The sequence below is a fragment of the Semicossyphus pulcher genome, unplaced genomic scaffold (genome assembly GCF_022749685.1).
Source record: "Semicossyphus pulcher isolate SPU_LCO1_2020_fin unplaced genomic scaffold, fSemPul1.0.p SCAF_11, whole genome shotgun sequence".
NCBI lineage: Eukaryota > Metazoa > Chordata > Actinopteri > Labriformes > Labridae > Semicossyphus > Semicossyphus pulcher.
The window spans coordinates 8,526,767-8,539,847 of record NW_027211615.1 but is presented as its reverse complement, the minus strand read 5'-3'; the positions used below and the strand labels follow the sequence as shown (position 1 = coordinate 8,539,847).

The following is a 13,081-nucleotide window of genomic DNA, read 5'->3' as shown; positions in this document are numbered from 1 at the left end:
CTATAGGAGGCTGTTTGTGCGGCCAGACACCAGAGACAGAGACAGATAGTGGTAAAGGACACATGAAAGGCAGGAGAATAGGAGAAGGAAGGCGCTGTGAGAGCAGGAGATAAGGAGGGAGAGCCCAGGAGAGCACGAGTCAAATGGAGCGATTGGAGGAAAATGAGGAGCTGAAAGGATGCGGTGATGAGAACAAGAAAGCAAAGACAGGCAGAGTGATAGAGAGGCAGACGCAGTCTCATTGTAAAACCTCCAAATTATCACTGATCTCCCAATACAAAGGCTTTAGTTTTGTCAGCTTAGCAAAGGCAAACATACTTATACTGTAAGACTATCCATAAATGATGAATTATGACTCCTGCCTGAATGCGTTCTCACTCTCAGAGATGAATTTGCTCCCTCTGCTCGGAGGGGAGATCCATTTCCCCCAAACAAGCACATCGACCTGTTGTCCAAGGTATTCTGATAGCAGGTATACATATGAAGCACCTCATGCTTGAACATGATGTTCTTTATGGACAGCTCATGCCTGGTGCTGAATTCTAATAAGTAGCCATGCTATTGTCTCTGTGAGCTGCTCTGTAGGAGCAGCTGTGCTTTGAGCTAAATGCTATAGTCAGCATGCTTGGATGTTCACAATGAAAAGTTATAATTATTGATGTATTTCTAATTAGCGTGTGCTATCATGATCAAACTTAATTAAACGGTAGCTCCAGAGACCCATTTCCTATTCTTAACCCTCCCACTATAGCACTACCAGAGCTAAGGCTACCTACCAGTAGAGAGGTGAAATTTGCCCCCATCCATCCATTATCTACACGGCTTACCCTGTTCAGGGTCACAGGGGGGCTGCAGCCTATCCCAGCTGTCATTGGGCGAGAGGCAGAGTACACCCTGGAATGATCGCCAGTCGATCACAGGGCTGACACACATACCCCTTTCCCACCGAAATAAGCACGCTGACGCAGGTTATTCAGACCCGGGAAGACCCGCTTATAGATGCCGATTATCTCTTTTCCCATTGCCAGTGAAGTATACGCCTTTCGCTCTCTTTTCTGCTGCGTCACTGTCTGACGTCACAGCGCCGGAGACAGGGTTAGTAAACAGTGAAGATGTAACGGTGGTTAGGTCTTTATTGTATTTGCATTCAGTCTGTGTTTCAAACTTGGCGGCGACAAATTTGGAACGATGTTCGAGCGCTGCTCGGACGGAGACGGGCGGAATTTGTAGCTGAGATGACAAGGAGTCGCAGAAGTTACCGACGGATCAAAGCATCGCGCCGGAAAGGTGGCGGAGATTAGCGTGTTGACCCGGGTTCTGTGTTCCCATCAATGCTGATCGGAGCCGAGGCGATAATTACCCGTGTCTACTGCAGAGTCGTTTGACCCGGGTCTGAATGTCGATTGTAACCTTTCTCATTAAGTGAAAAAGCCGGATGTTAGCAGGTGTTTTGACAAGTGGGAAAGCGGCTATAGAGACAGAAAACCTTTGACGCACACCTTTAGAGTCCTCAATGAACCTAACGAGCATGTCTTTGGACTGTGGGAGGAAGTACCCAAAGGAAACCCATACAAAGGATTCAAACCAGGAACCTTCCCATTGGTCAATGGACCCTGCTCCTGCAAAGGCTCCTGTTTCAAGCTTCATCTAAACAAATCATTAAGGCTGCATAAAACACAAAATGGCCCTCCAGCAAACATCACAAATTGTGTTGGTGTAATTGTGTTGCTACAGGTAACAGTGAGAACATGAAATATGAACCACAACATTAAGATTGAAGGCTAATTACATGCCAGGACCCTGCTGGATGTTTACACTCATTTCAGGCCTCCAGTGGCAGGAACATGCGTTTGATTGATTCCTGCACACACTTGCTTAAAGAGTCGTGGACCTTCACAACTGCATGTGTTAAAAAGAGCGAAACATTCATGCTGAAAAGCACATTAAATATGGAGTGGTTCTTTTGTCAGGGGCATGTTCATGTTGCACGGGACAAGCTTTTAGTGTAAAGTATAAGACCCTCAGTCAGATGACGCAACAACCAGAGAGACACGTGCATTCTCCCTCAGCTAAAGCTTCAACCTTCATCTGTGTTGTTGTGGAGAGCCCATGATGAATGTTGTGCACGGAGCCCAGGTTAATAAATAATGGACAGAACTTCTGCACAGATCATTCTCATCTCTCTCTCTCTGCAAGCAGAGGATTACTGTAAATCAGAGGAGCGGGTTGTTTACTGAGATCAAGTCATGTGATTTCTTGGCAGTGAAACCTTTGAACAATAACCTGCTGCTGCTCCGCCGGCTGCCAAAGAGCTTTAACTGGAATTGCATAGTCCTGCTTAGCCAGAGAATTCACACTTTGTTTTCGCTGTAGCAGCACAAATCTTTTCAGCTGCGATCTTCAAAATAAGAAGTGAGGGCAACCAATCATATCAATAACAGGCAGGGAGCGTGGAGAATGTCTCGTGTGTGTGTTTGGGCGTGAACCTACCTGACCAGTGTCCCGTGGTGGCCCCAGAGCGGTCGGTGCAGGTGTTACTGACCGGCAGGAAGACGGTCTCCCATCCGCCGGGGGCGTAGCGCCAGTTGTGAGACTCCAGGATGAGCGTGCGCTGGGTGCCGTAAGCGATCATGAAGCAGTAGACGACATGGTGGAGCTGGCAGCCGTAACCACAGCCCTTATTGATGTTACACACCAGCTTTCGGGCCTTACTGCAGTCTGGGGGGTTCTGGGAGAAAGACAGGAAGGAATGTTTCAATGTTTTTTATTGCCTGACCTTGGTCTTGTATCTCTCACAGCCCTGCTCTCTGACTTGTAATAACACACGGCTGATATTGTTTCCTTTGTTCCCCTCACCTGCCTGTCACATACTCCACTTGGCTCTAATTTTACACCTATTCACTCAATTTCTCCCGTTTCCATTCCCCATTCACCTGCCAGCATCTATTCCTCTCCGTCTCTCCCTTACAAGTTCCTTTTTACTACCTTTTTCCATTTCTTTTCTTCCACTTTCATTTTATTGTGAAAGGATAAAACTGACAACGTTCTGAATTTTTTACACTTCATAATAACAAGCATGGTCTCTGTAGTGAATTCCTCAGATACCTTTTTTCATTAATGTTCACAAACTATTGAAAACACATAAATGAGCCGTATCGCTGCACCTGGGCGAACATGTTTCTTCAATACTGTGAACATGGGCACTGTAATTCATATTTATGGCAGCTTACATTCACCGTGCTGGAGCTGTAAATATACACGATTGCACATTCACGTGTGGCTGAATATAGTCCCCAGCAAATGCACTGTTTACTCCTGTTTGAATAACCTTTGCTAAAATTTTTCAGTGCCAAGCTGTGTTATGAAATTTCAGAGCCGGTTCTTAAAAATAAACGATTTATTTGTGAGCAGCTTTTTAAAGGTTTAAGACTTCAGGAGGGAAACGTGGGCTTCAGGCCGAGTGCCAGCGATGGATGTTCTGAGAGATGGACTAATTGTTGCTGTGTATTCCAGGGATTTGTTGTCAGTAGGAGAAATATAGAATCTCACCAGCCTTATGCTTTAATATTTCTTCCTTCTTAAAGGAGAAGTTCGGCATTTTTATCCCCTCTGGCAATTGCGCCCGTTTAATTTGATCAATTGCCCGAGGGGATTATGTTGCAGCCGTATCGCAGCTATGGCGGAGGCAATCGACTGGACCGATTCCCAAAGTTTTTGCTCCTATGAGGCATTTTGACACCCAAACTTGGATATATAGGGCCCTGGTTTACAAATACGGAACCGCTCCTTTAAGAAGGAAGAAATATTAAAGCATAAGGCTGGTGAGATTCTATATTTCTCCTATTGACAACAAATCCCTGGAATACACAGCAACAATTAGTCCATCTCTCAGAACATTCATCGCTGGCACTCGGCCTGAAGCCCACGTTTCCCTCCTGAAGTCTTACATCTTTAAAAAGCTGCTCTCAAATAAAATAGTTTATTTTTGAGAACCGGCTCTGAAATTTCATAACACAGCTTGGCACTGAAATGTTTAGCAAAGGTTATTCAAACAGGAGTAAATAGAGACTTCTGTTTCTGTTTACACAAAAAGGATCTCACTCTATAAAAAAAGGACGATCTTTGAAGGGATCATGTCTGTAATGTTGTCGGACACCTGGAGTAACAGTCTGAGCCTGTCAGCGGCAAAAACAAGCACTTCTGCTGGACCCATTTCAAAAGTTTCTATGAGTCATTTTGACATACACATTTGGGCCCGGGTTATAAAACAGCGAACTTCTCCTTTAAGCTCTTTTTTTGTTGCTCCTGCTTTCTCTCTGCTGCTTCTTTCCCTTTTCCTTAGTCTTTTTTATTACTTCACCCTCACTCTCACTCCCTCTCCTTTTCCCGCCCCCACCTCGCTTTCATTCCTCATAAATTAGCTCCAATATCATACAAAGTCTGAAGGGAAGAATACCAAATGAGAAGCGCTGGAGGAAGAAACAAGGATTTCTCTTTTTATGTGTAAAAAGTGAGAAAAAAAAAAAGTGAAAAACAACAAAGTGACACACGCTGCGCTGTCGATGAGTCGCCGGGTGGAATGTGTTTCGCTCTGCAGCCGGTGTGAGCGACTCTGCAAACTGCTCGTGCCAACCGGCTTCCTAAACAGCAATTACTGGCTGATGGGAGTGTTTTCCTCATTAGGCTGCTGCAGCTGTGGATGGTTCACGGTAATCAGGCCGCACGGCACCCACCGGCTAACGCTGCCTATCACACAGCAGCAGGAGAGGAAGAGGAAGAGGAAGAGAGGGAGGATGAGGGCAGGAGAGGGAAATGAGGAGGAAAAGAGATACAGAGAGGATGAAAAAGGAGAGGAGATGAAATGAGAGAGAGGACATAAAAGAAGGGCAAGGAGAAGAAGAAAGGAGAAGCTAAAAACTGATTACCAGCGCTGCTGTTCAATAATATGAACAGAGTAGAGCAGCCATCCAGCTGACAGAGCTCGCAGGTCTTTCCTTTGAGTTACAGGCTGCCACTTCTCTACTACCCCCATAGGTCAAAGCTGACTTACTGCACTAATAATCTACAGTGGCGTCCCGACCAAAAGAACTCTCGTAAAGCCGTTCTTTTCCACAGAGCTCGACATCTGAGCCGCAACCTCTGCATGAGATCAATGTGTGGCATGAGCCGTGTGGCGTGGAGGCCACCGCTGGATCCCGGGGGCCGATAATGACGAGGCTGCAATGACTCCGGAACGCCGAGAGGCTCGTTTCGGGGATAATGACGGCAGATGCGCGCACAAAAGGCAGCGTCTGAGTACCCCTCTGTTCTGCAGGTTAAGTGCCTTTTTAAATGATGTGCTCTTTTGGAGTGTGAAACAAAAAAAGGCAGTTGCAGAGTGAGGCAGTTCAGAGACACTGAAGTGATATTGTTTATGTGGGGAATATGGTGGAGAACAACTGGATATGAGGAATAGAGTGTCAAGCTCAGGTAATTATCCACTGTGATGCTCGCATTCGAATTTGTGGTGGGGATGAAAGGAAGCAGCGCACGCTTGAAGAAGTCTAATGTAAGGCTCCGTTTCATTTAGTTTAGGTCTGTTTTACAGCAGAATCACAGAATATCCCGCTAGAGGAAGTCTATGATTTGTCTCATGGATGCCTTGAGAGGAAAACCACCTGTCGAGCACAGGTTGTGACATATTTTACAATAGAAGAAGAGAAACTGTAGCCCTTTTTACACTGCGGTTCCACCACAGCGCCCTCATGAAGCTCCGCCGTCATGCAGCCTTTGCCATTTTACATTGGACCAAGCAACGCCGGCGTTAAGCCGCCCTATTGTGCAAAACGTGTGCAAGGTGTAAACAAACAGCATTGTTCCGTCCTACTGGCTCCGCCCCTGATGCCGTTTCGCCTTTGTCACGTCTCTCTTGCTATGATGTCGGCTCAGAGGCGGAATGACTTTCCCCACCATCCCGCCTCTGTGCGTTTTACATAGAAGACGAAACGTAACCGAAGAGTAATAATCCCGCCTGGAACAGGCACTGTAAAAGGGGTTTGTATAGTTACCAAAAGCCTTAATATCAATTAGGGCTGCCCACTTAATCGAATTTTAATCTCAATTACGATTTTGGCTTCCAGCAATTATCAAAAAAAAAAAGATCGAGTCAAAACGATTATTTTGCCGGACTCTGTTTCACAATGACACTCGTTTTGTCCTGTGATATAAATCCAGCATGCTTCTTCCCTTCCCTCACTCGCCAGGCTGCAGTGGCATGTAGTTCAGTCCGAGCCAAGACAGCGGAGAGAGAGCAGAAAGGTATTCTGTTGTTTGGAAACACTTTCAAAGAGTCTCACGAGGAGCAACAACAAATACTGTGCTCTAATATTTGGTACACGGTGGAGTCTGCGCCACAAAGGAACACGAACGGCTTTATTGTAATATTAATCTATACATAATTAATTTATTATTTTACAAGTTGAATAATGTTTGAAGTTCAAGAAAATACACTGTTTTTAAAGAAAAAAGTTTGCTGTTCCAAAGTCAATGAGTAATCATTTTTAATAATTGTGATCGTCGATCCAAAAGAATCATGATTATGGTTTTTGCTATAATCGAGCCGCTCTAATATCAATACTGATTGAACTATCAAAGAGCAACAACTCAAAGATCACTACCAAAAATTCAAGCAAGAGGATTTAATAAAGAATTTTAATGTCTTTTTTAACTTTTTACTGCTGACGATCTTTCTCTGGAACATCAAATGTTTTCTGCTGAAGCCTCTTTGTACATGCAGTCAGCTTCATTGTTACTTTCTCCCGCAGTGGACAACATTTGATCATAAGGTGTATATCACTGTGTCAGAACATAAGCTTGCCTCTGCTGCAGATGGATGCTATTTCACACACCCAGCAGGGATGAAGTATCATTACTAGTAATTTGTGTCAATCAAATATTCACTCTCCTTTTAGATTTGGTCTTTGACAAATGATAACAGAACAGAACAGCACAGCTAAGGCCACAGAACCAAAACAATGAGCTAAAAGAGGCTATAAAGCTAAATGCTAATAAGTTACAATCAGCTGGCTTTACACTCGAACATGTGCTCCGTTGTTCATATGAAAATATTCCTTATGGCTGCTTAAGGATCACAACTTTAAGTTACTTGACCAGCCCCTTGAGTGACAAGTGCCCCCCGGGAAATGCGGTGCAGCAACACCAAAGATCAAAGAAGTTGCTCGCGATCAATCAGTCCCTCTACATAAAGGCTCATTATGCAGAAATTGATGAGAAGCGTGTCCAACAGAAGTCCATCTGATGAAGCCAGCCACGCTCAGTGAGCGCTGTGAGCGGACAGATGGAGCAGACGCAGAGATGGAGTTAGTTAAACCAGGAATGAAGGGAGAGGAGGGTGCGGGTGGCAGAGGCAGCAGGATAGGAGGGAGGAGTCTGTCTGTGTGTGTACATATAGATGTGAGAGTGTGTGTGAGGGAGATACAAGGAAACGCACACACACACACACACACACACACACACACACAGTGCATCTCTTTGCGTATGAGCATGTGCATCAATCTTGAGGCAGGGTGAATGTGTGTGCGTGCGTAGGTGTGGGTGAATCCATCTGTGCACAACTGTGTGTGTGTGTATGTGTGATGAATTAGTAATGGCAGCTGGTGGAGCGGTGTGATCCCTCAGCGGTGGTGACAGCAGCTGTTAGTGGTGCTGTCTCCGCCCAGCCAGACTGACTGGGTCCTCTTCATCAAACACACCGGCTCATTAATGCTGCAGGGCCCGGTGCCGCGCCGCACTGCCCCACCCGGGCAGAACCAGAGCTGGGGAAGGGGAGCGGGGTGAGTGGGGGTGAGCGGATGTGTCATGGCTTTCAGGTTGTGTATGCAGAGCAGTAAGCATATGTGCATGTATCTGAGCCCGTGTCTGTCTTTGAACTGCGTAGACGTTTTTGCATTTCTGCATATCTGTCTGCCGGTCTGTCATTCTGCAAAGTGAGTCTGTGTGTTTTGCCGCATGCGTGTGCGTGTGTGCGTGTGTGTCACTAAACCGCTGACAAGCAACAAGAATCCTGCTTGTCAGATCCAACTGCTGGAACAGTCTGCTATCACACACCTCACCTGCTCCTCGTGGGAACTGATGCTGACAGTTATGGATGGTGCAAATGAGACTAGCAAGTGTGAAAGATGTCCTGAAAACGCATATGCGCGTCTGTACGTGTGAGGGAAACATTCAGGGTGTGTATATGACTCGATGTGTATATGTGTGTGTGTGTGTGTGTGTGTGTGTGTTTATGCGAGAGAGAGAGGGAGAGAGAGAGTAGAAGGCCAGTTGGCGAAGCAGCAGGTGCGTCTGTAGATACCTGTAGGTAGGTGATTCTGTTCTGGACCAGATCCGACAGGTCTTTAGCCTCCTTCATTCTCCACTCGCCCACTCCGTCCGCCTGGCTGAGGTAGTACAAGTCTGTCATGATGGACCTGCAGACACACACACACACACACACACGTTTCAAAACTTTCATTGCTTACAGCTGAACACAGAAAACTTGCGACAAACTCTGTTCAGAACTGTTTTCCCGAAGTATTTAAAACAATGTGCAGCATCATACTCTCCAGATGTGTTCTGGACAGAACAGAACATCCATCTCAGAGACAGTGGAACTTAAAGGGCCAGTTCGCAGATTTTCAACCTCTTATCATGCTATCATAGGGAGCTAATGCCGTTATGCGAGTAAAAAAATGCAATTTCGCTCTGTGCCTTTGGAGGACGCCTCTGGAAAACCTCCACCAGACTACATGCAACGCATTATCTGGCGGAGGCCAGGGAGCTTGCTAAACTTCACTTCCTCAATCTAGGACGCCCACCTCCGATGTCATGTCTCGTTCAAAATCATCAGCTTTGAAATGTAGACTGCAGACCTGAAGATTTTTTTAGACGATCCACCGGTATATTCTCGCTCTGAGACATTGCCTGTAGAGAAAACAGTAGTATTTCACTCCAGCGTCTCTCGCTGGGCTGTTCCTTTCAGAGGGAGGGGTGCAATGCACGCTGGGTGTTGTAGGAATGTAGAATGGGAGAAACCACGAGCTGTTTGAACAACTTCCTCCACAGCTATGGTGCTAATTTCAAATATTATTGCTTCTATCGATTACAGAGAACACCAGCTTTGAATGACAGTGGCTTTTTCCAGGAGAATCGCTCCTTTAATAACCCTTAAGAAGAACCTGTCTTACACACTGTAATTAAATATAAAACCAGTGTTTAGGACGGACACTTCTCTTTAATCCTCAAATAGAATGACAATGTCAGGCCGAATTTTGAACTGCAGGTTTTTAAATTACATTAAACTTATACTTGGGTAGAGATGGGACAAAATATCTATATGTCAATATATCGTCGTCCTGACTTGTGCATCTCAGTTGTGTCTAATTCTGTGAAACTGACACCACATTGCAGTGAATAGATTAATCCTGCATTTTTATCTTCAGATAATCAGATATCATGATGTATCATTACATGATTGTCTAGCAATATATCAATTATCGCTGTATGATATTATTGTTATCGTGTGTGAGGTAGCGCGTATCGTATCATGAGTTCCCCTGCAATTCCCACCCCTATTATAACCAATCATAAAAAATGTCACCTTATGTCCTTAACTAACCCATCAGCAAATCCATCATGCCTGTCCCTGTAAAGCCTTTTATTCCCATGGCAGCCATGAGGGAATGTGTGGCAGGGATTCAGCAACAAGTTCATGGTCACCATGTGATTAAAAGGGTTACTTGTTGGGAAATCAGAGAAAAAAAACGTCAAAATCGTGTTTGTTTTAAATGCAGTGACCCTGTTACAAAGTGTGATCATGTTTAACCGGAAAACAAGAACACAAATGATCACATCATAGTTTTTGAGCTGTACAGCCACACACAGAAATGTTTGGATTCATTATAGTCATGTGTGAAAGACAGATGTGTTGTTGTATATATGGTCGGGTGATGTGTTTATACTGAGTGTACTGTGATGAGCATATCTTCCTCATTTCTGGCAACCAGCACCTGACCAGGGACCCGAGCTGGGAAGAATCCAAATTATATTCAGTCTAATTGGGAAAGGTAGGCCAGCGGTGTATCTCAGTGGGTCTGTGTGTCAATATGTCGAGTGGATAAGGCGGACTCAGCTCGCATCATGTGGTGCATCATAATCATAACAGTAGAAAAGAGAGTTTTAGAGATTGTGTGTGTGAAAAGCAGAGGAGAACGAAACATGTGCAGCTGGACTTTTTGAAGAAAGATTTATACACACACACATCAAGCACCTGCGCGGTGATAAAAAGAACAGCATCAATAAAATAAGGCTTAGCCCGCTGCATTGAAAAATTATGTCATAATCACAATGTTTCAATTCTTCTTTGAGCTTTATCAAGTGAATGTTTGAGAAAATAAAAACGACACACATATGAATACATTTAAGCTACGCGATGGGAGGTGTAATTAACCATGCAACCATCCAGGGTCCTTTACAGCCAGAAACTATTAATAATTGACTATTATAATTGGCGATATTAATCCAAAAAAACAATACATAGCGGGGGAAAAAGTAGCTGGACTTTCTGACCACGACTGATTCTTTCGATATATTTTTTAATATATACTTCATGAAGGCCCGAAAAACACACATGCACTAACAGGATCCTATAGACATGCACTAATGGAGAGATGTCAGACTGAGGGGGCTGGACATGGACATGCGCCCCGAGCAGCTGGGGGATTCAGTGTCTTGCTCAAGGACACCTCGGCAGTGCCCAGGAAAAAATGTTTGGCAGGAAAATCTCTCCAGCTAACCAGCCCCAATTCCACGCTTGGTCCATACCGGGACCTGAGCCGGCCACCCTCTGGTTCCCAAGCCGAGTCCCTACAGACTGAGCTGCTGTCTACCCAGTTATATGTGAATCTGACTACTGCAGTTACATTTACAGCTATTTTCAGGTCAGGTCGCACCGTCCTCTGCTGTCTTTGGGATTAGGACTCTTTTTTTGATTAAAGGGTAAATGGACTGTATTTATATGACATGTAGACTGAGGCAGTACACTACATGCCACAGTCACACACTGATGGCAAAGGCTACTGTGCCAACCTACAATTAGGAGCTATGCACATTTATTCATACACTGAAGTATGGCATGCATGGTATAGTATTGGTTGCTCACCAAAACATTTACAATACGTATGAATGTTCCTACACCGTTGGCTTTGCCTTCAGGAGCAATTTAGGGTTCAGTGTCTTGTCCAAGGACACTTAGACTGTAGCAGTCAGGGATTGAACCCCCAACCTTCACTTTTAGGGAAATAACCGACTCTACCACTGAGCCACAGCCGCCCTTAAAGCTCCTGTGAGGAGTTTTTTGATGGTTATGAAACAGACTGAAATTAATTCTGATGTCGCTATATGACCTACAAAATCAAACCAGACCATCAGCGACAAGATTGATTATTTCTGTATAGTTATTTTTAATGCCTGAATCTGCTGGCGGGGGGGTAGGTGTCAGACCAAGCGATTGGCTGCATGCTGTCTTTGTTTACATTTTCCAAGTGAGTGATACATATGACTGTTAAAGAAAGCTGGTTTTTGGTTAAAAACACCACTTAAGCGTTTACAGGACAAAACCAGCAAAGAGATAAGTTCCTCACAGGAGCTTTAATACACAACTTGTTCAGTTGGGATGCATTTAGGAATTATTTAAGACGATCCTAAACCATGACATAGAATTCTTTGATGACATTCAGTGCCTTGATTTTCCAGTTATTAACTTGCATATTTGATCAATAAACAGTTTATAAACTGTATAGCTGCCTAAAGAATGCACAATATCTCGGTGGTTTGCTAACAAAATGTAAGTACATACACCGTCCATATCTATGTTGCCCACCCCTACTTGAATACGCATAAAAGTTACATCAACAGGATCTTGAGTTAGTCTTGCATATTTTATAAACATCACATTGAATAGCTGCATGACCTGTCTGTGACCTCTTGTTTTGCTCGATAGTATTTCATTCTTTTTTGGCCTCATTTCAGCTCTTTAGTTTCAGTTTCTTATTTCTTCTCTTCTCAGTTTCTCATCCTCACATAGAATTCAATTAACTTTCCCAAACAAAACTTTGAGCTACATCATAGTAAATTTACACAACGAATGCCGACTTCAGCTACGAAACTTCTCACAACTTTATGAGGCACTTTGGATGAGATTATCCATCAGCAGACAGACAATATTTACAGTACACTGTGCGGTAACGTTACCCAGGCTGAACATGCTTCAGGATATTTATAGAACAAGTGTCTTTCTGTCAAGCTGACTGATGACGTCAGCGGTTTCCTGGTTGTTTGGCTCTTTTTTTGGATTAAGTCTGCCGTCTGCATCTGCAAGCCTCTGACAGTGAATCTGTGTACGTGTCACACACTGCCAAATATCGTGACCAACCACTTAAAGCGTCCCCGAGAGCTCTGATTTACACAGCTGAGGGCAGATGCAAACACATCACACAAACACACAAACACTTATGCAAGCTTAATTTATTACTCACGTCTTCGACCCAAATCAGTCACATCGTGTGTGAGTTCTTGTGCACATATTCAGCAGTGCATGCACAGACACACACGCAGGCACACAAAGCAGATAAACGTAGCATGCCCTGTTTCAACAGTGCAGCAGGGTGAACAGAGCCTTTCTCTACAGCTAAAACAGCATCATTACTCATTGTCCCAATTTGAAGCGGGAGCCACGGTGTGTGATGAACGGATGTCAAACTCTGTTCTAGCAGCGCACAGGGGAGCCATCACCGCCCCTCTGAGGGAGAGAAAAGCAAACCTGGCCGGCTGCAAATCTTAACAAGAACGAATCAAAAGACAGGCCCCGAGGGAGTCAGCTGCAAGCGCACAGCCACCAAGTGCTGCAGTCCTGCAGTCCTCACATTGCTATGTACTGGAGGTGTGTAGGCTCCTGAGAAGTGTACAGAAATGTGCGTGCGTGTGGAGCTGGTGGGCTTCCCCGGCGCTTCTGATTGGCTCAAACTGCAGACACTGAGGCTGCAGA

At 44.7% G+C, this 13,081-nt stretch overlaps 1 protein-coding gene across 1 annotated transcript in view; it reads right to left on the bottom strand.

Annotated features, from left to right (window-relative positions):
* The window catches only part of fut8b (fucosyltransferase 8b (alpha (1,6) fucosyltransferase)), a 102,567-nt gene that overhangs the window by 22,777 nt on the left and 66,709 nt on the right, over positions 1–13,081 (bottom strand). Inside the window, exons 5-6 of the mRNA XM_069657699.1 lie at positions 8,354–8,468; positions 2,491–2,728 (exon numbers count right to left, since the gene is read on the bottom strand). Coding sequence (XP_069513800.1) covers positions 2,491–2,728; positions 8,354–8,468 — 353 coding nt within the window. The remainder of the gene's footprint in view (positions 1–2,490; positions 2,729–8,353; positions 8,469–13,081) is intronic.